General features: G+C 44.1%; 1 protein-coding gene across 3 annotated transcripts in view; it reads left to right on the forward strand.

The window, feature by feature from the left end:
- LOC138455382 (polycystin-1-like protein 2) overlaps positions 1-19177 on the forward strand; it is a 900768-nt gene that overhangs the window by 429767 nt on the left and 451824 nt on the right. For all 3 annotated transcript variants that reach the window (XM_069607102.1, XM_069607103.1, XM_069607104.1), the window contains one exon: positions 9018-9149. In XM_069607102.1, coding sequence (XP_069463203.1) covers positions 9018-9149 — 132 coding nt within the window. The remainder of the gene's footprint in view (positions 1-9017; positions 9150-19177) is intronic.

Below are 19177 nucleotides of genomic sequence, written 5' to 3' on the forward strand. Positions count from 1 at the left end.
TTAGTTAGGATACTATTAGTTCAGTATCCTCCTGCTGCACTCCGAGTACCGGTACTGCACTGAGAAAGGAGCGAGATGCGGGGATGCCTGAGATCCAAGGTTGGAGCTGGGCAAACGTTGGGAAATATTTGGGAAAAGGGAGTGGTTGGGGTAGTTAAGGGGAAGCTGGCCTACAGATATGCATGGGGAAATAAGGGAGGAAGTATAATGGATGAGATGGAAGTTGAAACGGTTGGAGAATATGGGTGAACTCAAAATAGTAACCTGGAATGTGAGAGGCTTGAATAGCTATATTAAGAGTAACCGGGTTATGACATATCTGAGATGCCAAAAAATAGACATAGCGCTGCTGCAGGAAACCCACCTGACCAAAGATAAACAAGACACGCTGACACAGAAATGGAGAGGGACGACCCTGGTTTCAACATACTCAGCATATGCTAGAGTGGTCCTAATTTGGGTGCCATCAACAGTCGCATTTAACGTCCTTCAGACCTTTATAGACAAAGCTGGTAGGATGGTCATAATAAGGAGACTGGTTGAAAGTAAAGAAATTCTGTTATTAGTATGTATGCCCCGAATCAGGATACAGCAGCTTACTTTAAATCTTTATATCCTAAGATTAGCTCGTATAGGGACTGTGCGGTGATATGGGGGGGAGATGTTAATGGTACTTTAGACCCGACGAGAGATGGATCAGATGATACATTTGCTTGCCCAACCCCAGTGGGCAAAGCTTTGAATGCCCTATTGCACACGTTAAAGTTAGCGGATGTATGGAGAATACTGTATCCACAAGATCAAGAATACTCGCACTATACGGCCCTGCAGAACCTATATACGAGGTTAGACTATGTGTTTGTGGGGGAGGAGATGCTGAGCGAGTTCACACAGGCTGAATATAAAGCGAGGGTCCTATCGGATCATGCCCTGCTGGTGGTTACTTGGCTGGTCCTCCCACCCGGGCCAAAATCCCGACCTGGAGACTCTGGGTTGAAGCTCTGAAAGATACAGGGTTCCGCGAACATTTGAGGACTGAGGTGAAAGAATATTTTGAGCACAACACTGGCAGTGTAGACTCGGCAGGTACACTATGGGAGACCTTTAAAGTTGTGGTGAGAGGAGCGGCTATAGCTAAGTCGAAAGAGATGCAAGATGTGGTACTGCGGGAGCTACAAAAGACAGAAAATAAACTGGAAACTATATTGCGGGCTGCTAATTGATCACTAGAAGAAGCCAAGGAAGTGTCCTGCCTACAACAGGAATGTAGGGTGCACTGGGAAAGGTTAGGTAATCTAAGCTACAAGAAATAAATAGAGAGACAACATGCAGAGGGAGACAAGCAGGACAGATTGTTGGCCTGGTTGTATAGAAGTTAGACCACTCAGCAGGCAATCAGAGCAGTGAAGGGGATGGACGGAAAGTTGCAAGAGACCCAGGAAGAACTAAATTAGTGTTTTTATGAGTATTATACGCACCTGTATAGGGAATCTGCGGAAGGGGGCAAGGCAGAGATACAAGAGGCGTTGACTGAGATCAATCTTCCCAAACTGAGTAAGGATGAAAGTGATAGCCTAGAGATACCGATCACGATTGAAAAACTAGAGAATGTGATAAGGAAATACCAACTAACAAAGCCCCAGGGGGAAAGGGCTCCCCAGCGAATGTTATAAAGAATATAGGGCCGACATCCTTTCCCCACTACTAGCAATGTTAAATGAGGCGCTTGAAATGGGTCAATTGCCTGGATCCCTGCGAGAGTCGATAATTATTCCCCTCCTCAAACCAAATAAGCCGGATACGGACTGCGGCTCATACAGGCCCCTCTCGTTGTTGAACCAGGATGGGAAGATTCTCACAGCCGCTATGGCAAAGAGGTTGAGACCAGTCATAGGTAAGCTCATTCACCCAGATCAGACAGGATGCATCCCAACAACTGAGAAGATTGCATTATATAATAGATTATACCCGTAGAGAGACACAGGAAGTAGCAGTAGTGTCACTAGATGCAGTAAAAGGGTTTGATTCAGTCAGATGGCCTTGGCTGATAGCGGTCCTGAAAGAATTCAGGATTGGGCCCACATATATTAAATGGGTGCGGCTATTGTACAATGGACCGATAGCAAGAGCCAAAACGGGCTCCACTGTCTCGGAGCAATAGCAACTGAGTAAGGGCACAAGGCAGACATGTCCATGGTCCCCGATACTCTTCATCTTAGCGTTGAAACCACTAGCGGTCTACTTAAGAGATGAGTATGGAGAAGCAGGCAAAAGTAACTCTGGGGGAAGGCATTTGATCCCGCTATATGCGGATGACATGCTCCTATACCTGCAGCACCCAGAAGAGAATTTACAATATGTCCTGGATGTACGCTGCACTCTTGGGTATAACTCCCCCAGAAATCGAGTCTGTATCCCACGGGAGAGTATAGGGAGAAGCCCACAGACAACCTGGCGGTGTTACCAATTAAGTGGGAAATAGATACGTTTCGGTATTTGGGGGTGGACACATAACATGACCCTAAAATGGAACATATGCACTATACAGTGAAGGCGGTTGACAAAATTGAAAAACGCATATCATTCTGGACGAGACAACTATTGTCCATGATGGGGCGCACAACATTACTGAAGATGGTAGTACTGCCGAGACTTGCTTTGCAAATATCCCGTTCGCCATACCTAAAATGTTCTTCAGTAGATTGCATAGTAAATGCAGGAGCTTCATATGGCATAATTCAAGGAGTAGAGTGACACTGTGGAAGCTCCATAATTCATATGAGCAAGGGGGAATAAAACTGCCCACGTTTGAGGTTTATTTTGTGGCTAGCCAGCTGCAATTTGTGGCCAAATGGCTGTCAGATGGACAAACACCAGAATCAAGGTTACTACGAGCAGTAAGTAGTCCATTCTTTCTAAAAAAGCTTATATGGCTACCCGAGTCGTGAAGGGCCAGCGTGCACCTACTGTTGAACCTGGGGTGCACAATGTGGCACAGGGCATGTCCGTTGATGGGGAACGCAATACTGTATTCTCTGCAGATATCGCTAGTGACGATTGAAGGGGTAGATGAACAAGTTAGGCTAAACGTGAGAAGGAGCTGGGAACCCATGGGTGTGGCGATGGTGGGGGATGCTAAAGGAGGGTAGGCCCAAGGATTTAGAGGAGCTGATGGTAGACAATGGGGTGCACCGGGGACAACACATTACGTACTCCTGTCTCTTGAGGAGCCTAAAGCAGAGATGGCCAGAGACCGAACCGTCCTTACAGCCGGACAAGATTATAGAGACATTTTATGATGTGTCAGAAGGGGGACATGAAGTCTCGCATATATACGAGCTATTGATGTCCAAGGTTGGCAGGGAAGTGGGACAAATGAGGCAGAAGTGGGAAGCAGACTTTACGGAGCCTTATGTCGGACGGGATGTGGAGCAGAGCGTTAGGTTATCACAAAAAGGTGTAGAGAAATGCAAAACTACAACAGATACAATTATATGTGACTCATAGACCAGACCCGACCCTGAACAAAATAGCCAGATTTCATCAGGCAGATATACAGACTTGCCCGAAGTGTGGGAGGTAAATTCAGGTCTGGTGCATATGTTCTGGGAAATGCGCAGAGATTGGCAGATTTTGGGGAGATTTAGCCCAAATATTAGCAAAAGCAGAGATTACACTAGATATGGGATCCCCCATGGCTTGTCTGTTAGGGGGCTTCCCTAGATCCAAGCGAGCTAAACAGGTGAACAAGCTCAAGGAGTTAGCATATATACTGGCGAAATGTAGAATTGTGATGGGGTGGAAGGCACAAGCGAAGCCAACAGTGCAGGTATGGTGGAGAAACTTGTTAAAATGGGCCTACGCGGAGACCGTATTGTGGCAAGAAGCGATAGGCAGGGACACGGAACAAGGGGAGGGAGGGGTGAAGGCGTGGAGACAACTGATCTGGATGTCTCTGAACAAGGTATCCAGAACTCGAAAGAGAACTGTGGACAAGATGGAACCGTAGCTAGGAGTAAGGATGAAGGGGAAGGGAGGGAAGTGTAATAATGGGTGTGATGTAGGCCTTGGAAGGGTGGAGGAATTTTGCTTGGGGGGATGAGGGGCGTTGTTATACAATTGAATATGAAATGTTTGTGATGATCAACAGTTTGTAAGTTGTTATGGTTAAGCAGAAAATGTAATAAAAATTGTTTTAAAAAAAGATTATGGTTTTGGGAAGAGCACCTGTTTAGAAGAGACTTTCATAGCATAGAGCGGGCAACTCTAGAGACATCTTCTGGTGCAATGGGAGAGAAGGTGGAGGGTATGGAGGAGGGCCAAAGGAGTCAAGAGAAGGGGAGTGGGGGTGGAGCAGATGACAGGGAGGCCAGGATGTCCAGAGTTTTGGAGGAGAAGTTGGTAGCCAGTGCAGTGCATAGGGCCTGGGAGAAAGGAGGAGAGCATGAGACTGCAGTTGGATTGGCAAGTTCCTTGCAGATTTTAAAAAGTTCAGCTGTGTTATTGGTGGCCCCAGTGATGTGTGCTTGGACATGAGCCCTCTGCTTGGAGCAGATGGCTAGAGGATATTGCCTTTGGAGTAGGCGTCAGGCCAGTTTTTCAGAGGATTAACTAGATGCCTGCCACTTCCGCTCAACAGCTTTGCACTTGTGTTTCAAAGCTGCCAAGTCAGGGTCATACTAAGTGTTGCATTTGGAGGCAGGCTTCATGCGGAACCTCATATCAGGAGCAAGGATGTCCAAGGTGTTTCAGATAGAGAGGTGGAGGTTAACTGGAGCAGAGCCAAAGGAAGAGGATGGAGGAGGGATGAAGGTAGAGGCAAATGTAGCAACTGACACACGCTTCATCGGTGAAATGGCAGAGAAGGAGACTGGCAGTGTGGGCAGGGACATCATCAGGGGTTACGGGAGGTCAAGATGGGAGGAGAGGAGAGCGTGGTCGGACAAGGAGAGAGGGGTAGTTAAGGGTTGGAGAGTAGGATGTCTGTTGACATGAGAGCATCCAAGGTGTGCCCGTGTCATGCAGCGCCACTTCCGTTGGTCTCTATGGCACCGATGGAAGCGAATTGCGTGTTTACAAATCCCTCCATTCAACATGGTGCCGACTGCAGACTGCAACGTTGCAGTCTACCAAGGATCAGGTGACTGTCTGGCCCTGCCTCCCTCTCCAGAGAAGATTCTTCAGTCAGTGAATCCCGGAAGTCACTGCGTTGCTACTCCTAATAGCGAACACTCCGTGAGTGCGATTCTATCATAATTCTTATCCTTATTGCTCTAACAGACCTCTAGCCTCTATTATTCTTCTATGTTTAGAACTCTATTCCTCTTTCCAGTTCCGTACTCTGCCCCAACCCGGTACGCAACAATCCCGGTTTCTCGTGGACCAGGTAGTTAGTATTAAAAACAAAGAAGAGACTAGATCGGGCTAATTTATATACCGTTAGATTCAGCCCTTAGCTAGCAAATGGACAATCAAAAACTAAAGAACCAATCGGTCTTCCTCCCTCTTCCTATTCAATCCATCAACTAACAGACTAGGTCCATGTACCAAATAGGTCCTGAGTCATTTAATTTCTTTAAATAATATATCATTTATTTAGTCACTGGGAACGCACAAACAAATTCGACAAATAGATATATACAAATATAACACACATACCATTTTCAGAGGCACTAATTTGCAATATTAGTATCTTGCCTATTCTAATATACATCCCAAAACTAATAGCAAGTAAAAAACATACATAAAAATATTCATAAAACCACACCCTTCCTATACAAAACTAAATTCAATAGTGCAGTGTTGATACCAATTCATTTCTCAGTGCAATAGTAAAGTGCAAATTCGCTAATAAAGTGCAGTCCAATGTTGGTTGGGCAGCATCAGACACCTCATCTCGTATGGGGATGCCTTACCGGAGGAATCCGTTCTTAACAGTCGCCCTTAGTCTGCCTAAAGGGGACGTTAATTTCAAACTAATAACATTTCTCCACACTGTTTATTATTCAGTGCATATTACCCTGGTAGTTAGTATTTCGGCTCTCAGATTGCAAGCCCCTTTCTCCTGTCAGACTCCTTATTCTGTTTTTCTTCCATTACTAGATCCGACTCCACAGACCATCTTGAGAGATTTAGGCACACTACCCGCTTGTCTTCAAAAACGCTGCGGTTCTCAAACACGCTCTGTCCACTTACGATCAAGCAAACTGAAGGGAAGGGATTGCTTATGTATGTTACTTCCGCAGCAACCACACAGGGTAAAAGAAGTTAAAAGGAAGGGGTTTTTCGATACCTTAAAAGTACATATCTTTCCTTCTCTTAACTTTCCCTATATTTGTGTATAACTTAGGAGCTAGATACTTCTCATCCCACGACGGTACGCACATTGCAGCTCTCAGGGAACACTCCTCACAGTGAACTATTAACAGGTGCTACTTGTTACTAATTTCTCCTAAATATCAAAACTCCTTTTTCATCTTCCTTCTACCAAATCCTTCTATCCTTTTATTTATTATGGCAGCATCCTTACAACCTACCATCACTCCGGCTGATCCTTCTGAATAAAGACAGAAGTTTCCATCTCCAAATTCCATTGGTCTCGTTCCTCCTTCTACTGAAGATCAGGGTTTTCATCCCCAGAGGGTTTCCCTGAGGGTCCTGGGAATCTGTTGCCGTTCCCTGGCGCAGGGGCCCAGGGTTCACAGGGAGGTTCTTGATTTCCACAACTGCTATTTCTGATCCCAGTGTTCCTGAAGGTGGGTCTTTTTGTGTGCATAATACAACTAGCTATACTTACAATTGATAACAGCCCTGCAGAGTGGGTTGAGTTAGAGGGAAAGATAGTGAGGGAAAGAGAGTTGCAGAGAGTTGCAGAGGTCACAAAAGAGTCACAAAAAAGTACAGTAACCACATCCGGCGAGTCGAGAAGGCTGTTAAAGTCCCCAAGGAAGATACGTTTGGGGGAGGAGGCAAGAAGAGAGGAGAAGAGGTCCACCCATTCTGAGAGGAACAAGGAGGTGGGATTGGGGGCCTGTAGATGGTAACGAGAGTACGAGAGAAGGTAGGCCTGCAGATGAGGCTTTCAGAGGATTAGTAGGGTTGAGTGGGGATGATGGTGGAAGGAACCCACTCAGGGAACATCAGAGGCACTCCACTAAGAGGAAAGAGAAGGTTCTATCGCTCCCGCTATGTCTATAGAATCTTCTCTTTCCTCTTTGCCTTCTGTCCTAAATAGTTTCCTGAGACATCTGAAAATCCTCAGGAGCATTATATATGCTCAGCTGAACAATTCATTATTACGGTTTGTAGCCCCTTTCTCTTTCACAATAGGATCTCACCAGGAAGCCAAGCAGACAAGATCAATTAGCACACTGAAAATGCCCAAATTCAAAAATCGTTTCACACATCAAAACGAGCGGTAGGTGAGTTTCCTTAAAGGCATCTTTAGTTACTGTCTTTATCATGTGGGTCTGGAGCGTTTCCATTGTTTGTTTGAAGAGATGCCACCTGCTTTTCCTCATCTTCTTGTCTTGCTTAGTCATAGGTTTCTGATCTCCCTTGGATGCTGAACTTTTTTTTATTCCTGATTGGGGACCAGCGTTGGGTTTTCCTCCTTCAAAACGCACCTCTAACTCTCATTTTGTATTCAAAACACTGTTGTACTTGAGAAATCAAACCTCAGATGGACTGGATGAAGCCAGCAGTCCAAGCAGAGCAGCTGCGATGACCCCGGCCAACACCGGAGTCCCAGATGCTCCATTTATGGCATTTCCTGACCTGAGAGAGCAGGAAGAAGGCCAAGGGACAGGGCGACAAAGTGTGCCGCACTGCCTTTTTGAGAATATGGTAAAATGCATGCAGAAAAATGACAAAAAACAAGTAAAAAAATATCTGCTGTCACCAGCCCATTTTGGCACATTGTAAAAAAACCTGCTACTAAAATGAAAAGGAAAAGGGACACAAGGTAACCCTGCCACACTTCTCTGTAAGGTGATGTGTGCATCTTAGAAAGAGCAAGGAATCTCTCACAGGGAAACATGGTCCCCTGCACAAGTAGTTTTAGGGACTGGCGAGTGTCCCGAAACAGATGAGCTAAGCAAAGGAAGTAAAGCACAAAGGCTTTAATTATCTCCAAAAGTCAGGACAACATTCACATCAGAGGGCCTCATTACAACCCTGGCGTTAAGGGGTTAACGGTGCCGTAATTAGCGCCTTCCCCATTCCCATTGAGCCCTATGGGCCAAAAATGGGGATGGGGAAGGGGCCATGGTGAATGGGGATTTACCGCCCCCAACCTTGGAATGGAGCGGTAAATCCGCCATCCACCATGGCGGAATCCGGCATGGACCATGGTGCTAATAGCCCCATGGTCCAACGCCAGGGTTGTAATGAGGCCCAGAGTCTTTTGAATGAGACATCCAAAGGGGAGGCAAAGTGGACATGTCTGATACCCACTTTCTCACCACCTTTCCCTTGTAAAGCACAAAAGGATCGGAATTAACACTTTCCTGCTTTGAAAATAGATATACAGTTGCGAGACCAACCACTATTACATACAGTTTATTTCCATCCTGAAAATGGGGGTGGAAATAGAAACACAATAAGAGAAAAGTGGTGTGCGCAGATTTCCAGCAATACTGAATGCAGCATTTCTGGAGATCAGCCTTACTTCCCACCAAACTGGACGATTTCTTGTAGTGAAGGTGATCTCAAGACATACCGTATGCTGTAATGGTAATTGCCTTATGTGGTAATCCTATAGGAAAATCTGATATACTCAGAATGGGGGTCCTAGAAGTGAATCATAATACTTGCTGTCCTGTTGTTGGACCATCGCACAAAATAAGAGGTTGCTTATAAATTGAAACGCTCCATGGAGTTTGTTTTTATATAGACTGCACTTAGATGCACCTTGCGATCCATACAATAAAGACAACCCAGACTAAGAAAACTCAATACTAAGGGTTAAAGTATGTCTGCCAATGCAATTGAAATCATATTGTTTTCTTTTCTTTTAGATGATGAGTTTTGCAGTGAATCCATTCTCCTCGAGTGATGGCTTTGATATCAGTGGCTCAGTGGGAGGCCTGAGCCTCACCAGCACAAATGGATTAGTTATACCTGTTAATGGCTTAAAGGAACCTGTTGAGGTAAATGCCGGTTTTACAAGCCCTAACACCATCTAAAGTTACATTTTAACTAATGTTAGATGTAGATGGTTGAACCTTTCAAATATGCTGTCCGCTCAGGGCAATATTAAAAAACTCTGTTCTAAGGTGTGATTTCAATGTAGATGTTACAGATAACTTATCATAATTGTACCAGTACTGTTTGAATGATTTCTGCTACTTTACCGTAGTCCTAAATCCAACTGTGCAGTGCTTGACACTCTTTTAACCCCTACTCAATTTACACAAGGAATTACTTTTAATAGCGAACATTGTTGAGAGGAATTCTGAAGGGCACTAATTTATATTTATAAAGTTTAAAATAGCCATTGTTGCCTGGTTGCCACACTGTGCTTATCCAAAGGAAAGATGTTCTACATACTCCTGTGAAAACGTATTCAGAAGAGTCGAATAACCTGAATATTGGCCAGGGGTGTTGCTAGGTCAGGCAAAGATCCGGGGCTATGCTAATGTCGGGACTTTTGGGACTCAGAACTAGCCAGCCATTTGGTTGTAGCCCCTGAGCCTCTATGCAGGGCTACACCAAAAGACCCGGGGCTATAGCCCCTTCAGCCCCCCGCCCCCTAGCAACGCCTCTGATATTGGCTGATTCATCAACCACTAGCATCATAAAGGTGTATTCAGGGCTTGAGCAAAATCTTTCCAGCAAGTTTGTCCTTCATGGTATACAATGGACACCAATTTGTCATCAGTCAGGAGAAGGTTGTTCAGAGATGCACTGGTTGCTGTTTAGTCTGCTGCATGAATAGGGAACAATGAGGTGTGGGGATTATACATGTGTTTTTTCGTTTGAGTGAACTGAAACTCACAAGGCCTGTCTTGTGTGTAATACAGACATGTCACTAGCCAAGAGAGCAAAACATCACAACAGTTTTGAGTGTGATGTACACATATGCAACTCTGGGGTAAGTGAACAATAAAATGAAGTGACTGGCTTGCATGGGAAACAGATGTTGGTTCTGATCGAACAGACAATCACATCGACTGTCTTTACTGTGACACACATACCAGACATTTGTGGTCATGGAGCAGAAAAACGCAGTTATTGACTTGAGTCGGAACATGTTTTTCTTTTAAGAGGGGACAGAAAGACATAGTGATTGTCTTGATTATGACACAAAAGTGTTATTTTTGGGATTACGAAATAGAAGATCCAAGTGACTGCTTTCAGTGTAATAGACTGTGGAGGCATCATGAAGTATGGCACAGACAACCGATTCAATCTGAACAAAAATACTTTTATTAACTTAAATGTCACAATGGTGTAAGGCCAAACTTGCCCTATGCTAAGGTGGGATTTCCCTACCTAGGGAAACTACGGAGAGTCTGTGTCAGTAAGTTCAACCTAAAAGTCTGTGTCCAAAACCTATGCTTGCCCTCACGCCTAAAGCAAACCAATGTGTAGGGATGTGAACCATAAACTGAACAGTGTTCCAAAAGTAAGGTTCTGAGCTATTTCCAGCTTGGGGATTTTTCAGCTCTCCTTCCCCAAGTACAAACAAGTTCGCAACAGTTTTCAAGTTACATTCTCTTGTTCTCAAGGTAATACAGTTCCACACCTTTCTCAGGATTCCCTTCCCAAGTTCAACACAGTCTCATCACAGAAGGTCTCAGGGTTTCCTTCCCCAAGTTCAATGTTACAGTGATCACAAAGGAAATGGTCTTGAGGCTTGTCCACAAGATAATTTCCAACATTTTTCACAGCTCAGGGTTTAAATGCAACAGGTCGTTTTCCTTCTTGACACTGTGCATATTCATCTTGACCTTTTCTAACAAGTTGGGGTTCTCTTGTCTGGGTGCAGTTGTCAGACCACACGGTCCACCCATCACAGGTGACACAACCAGAAACCCTAAGTTCTCCTGCTCACACATAGGCTCCTCAATATATTGGCTCTATGTTTGAGTTTCCTTAACTTGGCTTCCTGTGTCAGCCTTTTAGGTTTTCCGTAGACTACCACATATCTCTAAGCCAGTCCGTGCCAACCTTGTTCTGTATACATTCAATGTCTCATTGTATTTCAGGCTCTTATTCACATTTCACTTTTGGTGACCCCTTTTGCCCCTTTGTGCTTAGCTTCTTTCAAGTATGTAGGTTACTGTCCTTTAAGCACGGTTTTAGTGTTCAATCAGTTTGCGATTGAACAAACAAATGGTTTCTCAGACTTGACTTCAACTCTGTAGTCAGCGTCCTTAATTTCAACATGTTTTGCCACTTTCTTCCAGTTCATTATTCAATATTGGCAATTACTATTCCTCACAGAACTTGCCTTTCTTTAATTCACTTAATATCACAGATTCCTCTGTAACTGAAGCATTTATTCCTTCAGAGCTGTTCTATGCTTTTGCAGCCCACACGGAGCGCCCCGGTCTCTGAGTGGTTTTCTCAGCACTCATCGGTCGTCAGCTTCCTCCTCCGGCGCCTCTCACTGCTGTTCTCCTCTGCTCTGGTTGCTGCTTCTGTTTCTGCAAGGCCCGCTCATCTGTGAACTGGAGCTCGGCTGGTGCAGGCAGCTCCTTTGCTTCTACGAGGGTGGACATGGGGTCCTCTTCTCTCTGGCTTCACTGCAGCTCTGTTTGCTCCCGCTTCACACTGGAGGCTCGCCGCGGCTTGGGGATGTCAGCCGGTGTCCTGGCTCCACCTCGGGTCCCGCCATGACTGCCTCCAGTCTTCTGGGGTTTCCTGCTGCTCTTTGCCTCAACAGTTCCCCAGCTCTCACTTCCCGTTCACTTCTTGGTTTTTCAATGTATACACAGGTAGTCCTTCAATAGGTTGCAGTGTTGTACCATTGTCCAATTCTGCCTGACTTTAAGCGGACATGCCTGACCCCGATAGCGTTTTGCAGGCCACTGCCTCGTCCCAGTGTTAAAGTGGGCATGGGAGTTGTTAGTGGTCATTACTTCTAGTCGCCTCTTCCTTGTCACAGTACTGTTAAAGGACAAAGGTGGGGAAATGAAAGGAGATGATTCGTAATAGCCCATAACTGCTTGGGGGAGGTAAGGTTGACTTTCTAAAGCGAAAGGGGAATACCATGTCTCCACTGCAGGTACCCCACTCCCAATACCCAAGGATCCTCCACCCAGTTGATCCTCCCTTGCTGGTCCACATCCAGGGTCAGGATCCAAATGCGGTGGCCTTTCTCTGGCCATCTGCACAGAGAATCCCAGAAAACTAGGAGAGAGAATACCCTCAGGTTTCAAACATAGGCACATGTAACTTTTTGGGCAAAGGGCCATAATATATCAATGACTGGCTTGAAAGGAGGTTGAAGCTATTAAATTCGGGGAATGCAACTCTTTATGTCTAATTCACAAGATTCTTTCAGAGGGAACAGAAAATCCCTGTGAATGGCCTTTATAAAAAGCATGTCATTTTGTTCTGTAGGGACAAAAACTAAAAGGATGGTCTTGAGTGTGTCCGACAAGCATGGCATCTTTTATGCCAAGGATCAGAAAGTCTCAGTAACTGGCACTGGAGCTGGAAGAAGCAATGGCATTAAGTGAATACAACTGCGTTTGAAATAACATATTTTTCCTGCTGGACATAAAATCAGAGCTACCTTGTGTGACACATTTGTGGGGTGAGTCAGCAGACAATCCTAATCAAGTAGCAGAAGTGCTGCTCAATTTGATTTGGAGAGCAAGTGAAAATAATGATCAGACCCAGTGCTCCAGATACGATTTTAATGTGGGAGTATTTTACACCCTAAATTAGGAGTCAAATTATTTTTTAGGGAGTGAAAATGAAAGTCCAATTCCCAATCGGAGTATTTCATAAGCGAGTAAAACATGTTTCAACTGCCAAACGGAATGCTTTGTGGTAATAATTATTTCTTTGTACCAATTTATTCATGCACATTAAAAGATGTTTACCTCTGTGAATCAGGCAGTAATAATAGTAGTTTCTTTCTGTGGAACTACGTACTCTACTGGTCCAACCACAGCCATGGAGCTGTGTGGAAGAAAGTAGGGGGACAAGGTCCTATGTGGCTGTTTTTTTATTTTTTTGGGGAGTATTTTGACTCCCTATTTCAATTTTTGGGAGTATTTGCCTATTTATAGGGAGAAAAAGTGGCTGATAGACCCCTTCTCTGAAGGCTGATCAGACCCCCAACTTTTCCGGAGCCCTGATCATGGCCACTGTATGAAGAGGTATGCAGCAGGTGGGTTATTCACACCAGCTACCGCACCAGGGGTGTCATTTGGGGGTCACCAGGGGTCGCAACTGTGACCCCTGTGGTCTCCCCTGCTTCCCCTGTGGTCTCCCTTGGTACCCTTAAACAGCTCTTTGTTACTGGAGTGGCAGGCTTTTTTGTTCAGTCCTCTTAAAAAGCAAAGGGGGTTCCCCAAGTATGACACTTTGAACAGTGGCCCTGAATAAGAAAGAATAGGAATAGCAAATAATGTGTCTTTCTGGAATTCTATGCAATAATTGCTAGACTCATTAAAGGTTTATTTCAGGCACACTTCCGGGGGTGAGTCACTGATTTAGTCTGTTCTTAAACACCTCAACTCGGCCGCTTATCCTTCTGAGGTCGATATGTGAGTACCAACACAGTCTGGGTGTATATTTGTCCTATATAAAGCGCTTAAGCGTAAGTGCTATATAATAAAAAATCATTATCATTTGGCCTTGGACGTCTGCTTGCATTCACAGTAATTTGGTAATATGGGCCTATACACACTGATATTAATGAGTCATACAATGATCTATTCTTGTATCAAATGTATATCACATTATAGTGATATCTTAACCATATTTTTTGTAGTGTCCTTAGGAACAATGCTATGTGATGCCACTTCCTGTTTTGTGAAGGGGTGAAAGATCGTGTTTCATCTCTTCCTCTGATTTCACTTTGGGATGGGGTCAAATGACATCACTGCATGTGATGTCATCATAGGTCAAGGGTCGTGTGATGTCACTTCTGATACCCCTGGCATTTTGGTGAAATGACGTCCCTGTACCGCACATGCTCTATGCACTATAGAATTGTAGTTCGTACTAGGCAGCAAATCCCATGTGCATTTACTAAGCTTAGATGATAGCCAAAGCACTGAGGGCCCCATGCATTTTGTAAGAGGATAGGGCCAAACAACTGAGAACCTCACATTCATTTTCTAGGCGGAGAAGAAAGCCTAACCACAGAGAGCCCCATGCTCATTCTTTAGGTGCAGGAGAAGGCCAAGGCAGTGAGAATAATATGTGAATGGTTCCTGGGTTGGGCTGACCCAGGAATTTGGAAGGACTTTGTGTGAGTACCTCACACATATTCATACATATATTTCTTTCGTATGTTTCAAACAAATTGTTCATACATTTCCATGTTAGAGTCTGTTTCTTAATACAAACTTTGAAGAAACCTCAGCGAAATATCTGTAAAAACAGTGTTTATTGCAAAGACACAGGGCCTCATTCCGAGTTGGCCGGTAAGGGATACCGGGCACCGGTAAGGAGACCGGTGCCAGTAATCCCTTGCTGCCCGATTCCGAGGTCCCTTAGCGGAACCGTAAGGAACGTGTGGTCTGACCACACGTCCCTTACGGGTCCCGCTAAGGGACCAGGGTGCTAATAACGGGCTTGCTAGTCGCGAGCCCGTTATTAGCGCCCTCCCCATTCCCATTGAGCCCTATGGGGGCCCAAATGGGAATGGGGAATGGTTTGTTTAATGGGGACTTACCGGTCCCTCCAGGGTCGGAATGCACCGGTAAGTCCCCATTGAACAAGACCGGACTCAGACACGGTATGGGAGGCAGCCAGGGTGCTAGTGGCACCATGGCTACCGCCCATCTCGTAATGACCTCCACTGCTTGCTTTAAAAAGTCCAATGCATTACGGTCCAAAGGACCATCTTCAGGGACCAAGTTCTACAGAAAAAAATCTAAATACATACAACTTGTAACCAAAAATAACTATATGTTTTTCCATCTTGCTACTGTATTTTTACATAATAAATTCAATTTACCTGCCTGGTGTGTCTTCTTTTGAACGAGCACTGTTTTGTAATACATTTCTGACAAGCCGTTTGGCTCGTTGTCCTAGGAGATTCCTTCAAACCCTCGGAGCTGCCTTTCAGAACTAGTGTCAGTATATTACTGTCAGTTTTATACCTATTCTGTTGTTCCACAAGGTTTCTTTTTGTGATAATTTCATAACAAATGGTGGTACATTTTGACCATTTTGGGAGGTTCCTACCTTATGTAGGCACGATGTCCATTATTCAGCAGTTATTTTCATTTTCTCAAGTGTCCTGTAAAGGACAGTATGACAGCCATATTACTACTGTAGTATCTGATTCCTAATTCCCCTGATTTGTCTTACTCTGCAGGTGGGCTTACCCTATGCAAAGATGCTGTCATGCTGGCCGGCAAACGTGGACTACTGTGGAAATAGCTCCCTGTGGCCGACACAGCATTTATTATGGACAATGGCGCTGGCAAACCGCTAACGTGATGACATCACCATCACAGTGATGTCATTGCGTGCCGGCGGCCATTGATATAAGAGAAGGGAAATGTAGTATTTCATCCAAATTCAAGAACAAATATCTATCTAAACTTTTTCAGGACCTGCGATAGCAACAACATAATATTCAGTATATAGTGCCCCTGTAGTAAGCACTATGTCGGTCAATCGACATGAAAAGACAAAGTTTGTTGGAATGAACACCACTCCAATGTACATAGAGGCAACATCAGATCCCCAATAATACAAGCTAATCATCATATCTCACAAATGAGATTTCACATTTTGGAGGCAGTAGTGAAAAGACAAGGGGGTGCAATATTAACAAACTCTTTCAATCTCTAACGTAGACTAACGTGAACTAATGTCATGCGAATAGTGAAAACAGACATACATGTCATGCCTTGATAGTATGGGAACTATGCTATATGAAAACGGCGGTACATGTATACATGCAAAAAGTGAAAATAGATATGTATGTCAAGCCTTGATAGTATGGGAACTATGCTGTACACATCTATTTAATATCTAATGTACATTATCCTGAACACGTGTTATGCGGAGTGTAAAGATAGATATGCATTTCATGCCTTGAAGATATGGGAGTTATGCTGCTATATGAAAGAATGTGACCCTAAACACGTTATGACAACACAGTCTTTTCTCAAAATATACTAACATTCATATTGAAATGTGCAAAGAAATATGTATGCACATTAAATTGCCAAATGTAAACTCGGATAAATAATCAGATAAACTGCCCTAGCTTATATAGCAGTTAAGATTGTGCCCAACCTTGTACTGTGCCATGCATATGTACATCACACAAAAGCGTTAGCACACACTAAGGCATCAAACCATTTTAAAATGGCAGCTTGAGTGAACGTAATATAGATAGAGTGCAAAGCTGGCTTTATTTCAAAAATCACATCAATGACGGCTGGCACGTGATGGCGTCACTGTGACAGTGACACCATCGCGTTCGCGTTTTTTCGGTGCCTTTGTCCATAATAAATGCAGTGGCGGCCAGAGGGAGCCCCTTCCACAGTAGTGCACATGTGCCGGCCAGCTCCTGCAGAGTAAGAATAATAAGGGGAATTAGGAATCAGATACCATAGTATCGCTCACTGTCATAATGTCCTTTACAGGACACTTGTGAAAATGAAATAACTGTTGAATATGGACATTGCACCTACATAAGGTAGGAACCTCTAAAAACTGTCCGAATTTACTCCCATTTGTTAGGAAATGATCACAATAAGAACACTTAAGCAACAACAGACTAGGTATACAGCTCACCGTAATATACTGACACTCTAGTTCTAAAAGGCAGCTCCGAGGGTTTGAAGGAATCTCCTAGGACAAAGAGCTAAACAGCTTTTCAGAAATGTATTACAAAACAGTGCTCGTTCAAAAGAAGACACACCAGGCAGGTACATTGAATTTATTATATAAAAATACAGTAAAAAGATTGAGAAAAATATCATAATTATGTTTGGTTACACGTTGTATGTAGTTTGATTTTTTCTGTAGAACTTGGTGGTCCCTGAAGATTTTGCTTCCGACCAAAATGCATTGTACTTTTTAAAGCAGCTTGTGTCTTTGCAATAAACACCCTTTTTACAGAGGTTTAGCTGAGGTTTGGTCAAAGTTTGTATAAAGAAACAGAGAATCTAACATGGAAATGTATGAACAATGTGTTTGAAACACATGGAAGAATTATATGTATGAATATATATGAGCTACTCACACGAATTCCTTCCAAATTCCTGGGTCATCCCAACCCAGGAACCATTCACATATTATTTTGACACTTCACAGAGTGAGTGAGGGTATTTTGACAACCGGACCACAAAAGATATTCGAGTTTAGCAAGTAATTCAGAACAAAGCCTTTCTCGTAATATAATTAGCAGTGCCCACTCAACCAAGTTCTTTCATTCACCAAAGCTGTGAGAACCCCACATTCATTTGGTGGGCTTAGTGAAGGCCAAAGCACTGAGATTCCAATATGCATTTTGTAGACAGAGGAGAAGGCAGAAACACTGAGAACCCTGTGTGCATTTTGTAGGCAAAGGAAAAGGTCAATGGAACGAAAACCCAAAATGCATTTAATAGGCATAGTTAAAGCCCAACGCACTAAGAACCCCACATGCATTTAATAGGCATAGTTGAAGCCCAACGCACTAAGAACCCCACATGCATTTAATAGGCATAGTTAAAGCCCAACGCACTAAGAACCCCACATGCATTTAATAGGCATAGTTAAAGCCCAACGCACTAAGAACCCCACATGCATTTAATAGGCATAGTTAAAGCCCAACGCACTAAGAACCCCACATGCATTTAATAGGCATAGTTAAAGCCCAACGCACTAAGAACCCCACATGCATTTAATAGGCATAGTTAAAGCCCAACGCACTAAGAACCCCACATGCATTTAATAGGCATAGTTAAAGCCCAACGCACTAAGAACCCCACATGCATTTAATAGGCATAGTTAAAGCCCAACGCACTAAGAACCCCACATGCATTTAATAGGCATAGTTAAAGCCCAACGCACTAAGAACCCCACATGCATTTAATAGGCATAGTTAAAGCCCAACGCACTAAGAACCCCACATGCATTTAATAGGCATAGTTAAAGCCCAACGCACTAAGAACCCCACATGCATTTAATATGCATAGTTATAGCCCAACGCACTAAGAACCCCACATGCATTTAATAGGCATAGTTATAGCCCAACGCACTAAGAACCCCACATGCATTTAATAGGCATAGTTAAAGCCCAACGCACTAAGAACCCCACATGCATTTTGAAGGTGGAGAAGTCCCATGTATTGAGAAGACAATATGCATTCGTTGAAGGGTTGTGTGAATTAAATTCACATGTCTGCATGTACTGCGGGGCCCAAACAAGGTAAGGGATAGGGCCAGGCAGGCATGCATCTGTTGGGTGCTCTTCTCCTGCGTCCTCACCAGTTTGCATTGGAGAATCTAAGATAGTATTCAGGTCTTCGTGTCTACCACACTGGCCAATTGGCAGCCGCACAGCTCTTCCTCTGAAAAGAACAGGGGTATCTGTCTCAAAACAATCTGGTGCATTAGGAAGACATGTAATTGTGTATTCAGTGACTTTGAACATGCATCAGGTGCCAGAATATAGAAGTAAGGAAGAGGAGGAAGTTGAGCCGCCACCAACCGAGCTGCAAGAAGGAGAAGATATGACATCAGTTCAATAATAATGAGAGCTGTCCACAGATGAGGAAGAAAATGTGATTCCTGAACCTTCCCTGCCTCTGGTTTTCTTGGAAATAGATGACAATGAAGACTGTGACAAAGATTATGCTCTATCCCCCGATTCAAGATTGAGACCAGTCTCAGGCACCTCTAGTTTGACGATACCGATGAAGAGTGTGCAGGCATCAACACACCCACATAACTGTAAAGGGCAAGCATGCTGCACAGAATGAAGGCTACAGACCCTTGCCTGTGAGCCAATGTACAGTCCTTCCAAAAGCAGGCTGCA

The sequence above is a fragment of the Ambystoma mexicanum genome, chromosome 1p, assembly GCF_040938575.1.
Source record: "Ambystoma mexicanum isolate Mex_15411 chromosome 1p, UKY_AmexF1_1, whole genome shotgun sequence".
In the NCBI taxonomy this organism is placed as follows: Eukaryota; Metazoa; Chordata; class Amphibia; order Caudata; family Ambystomatidae; genus Ambystoma; species Ambystoma mexicanum.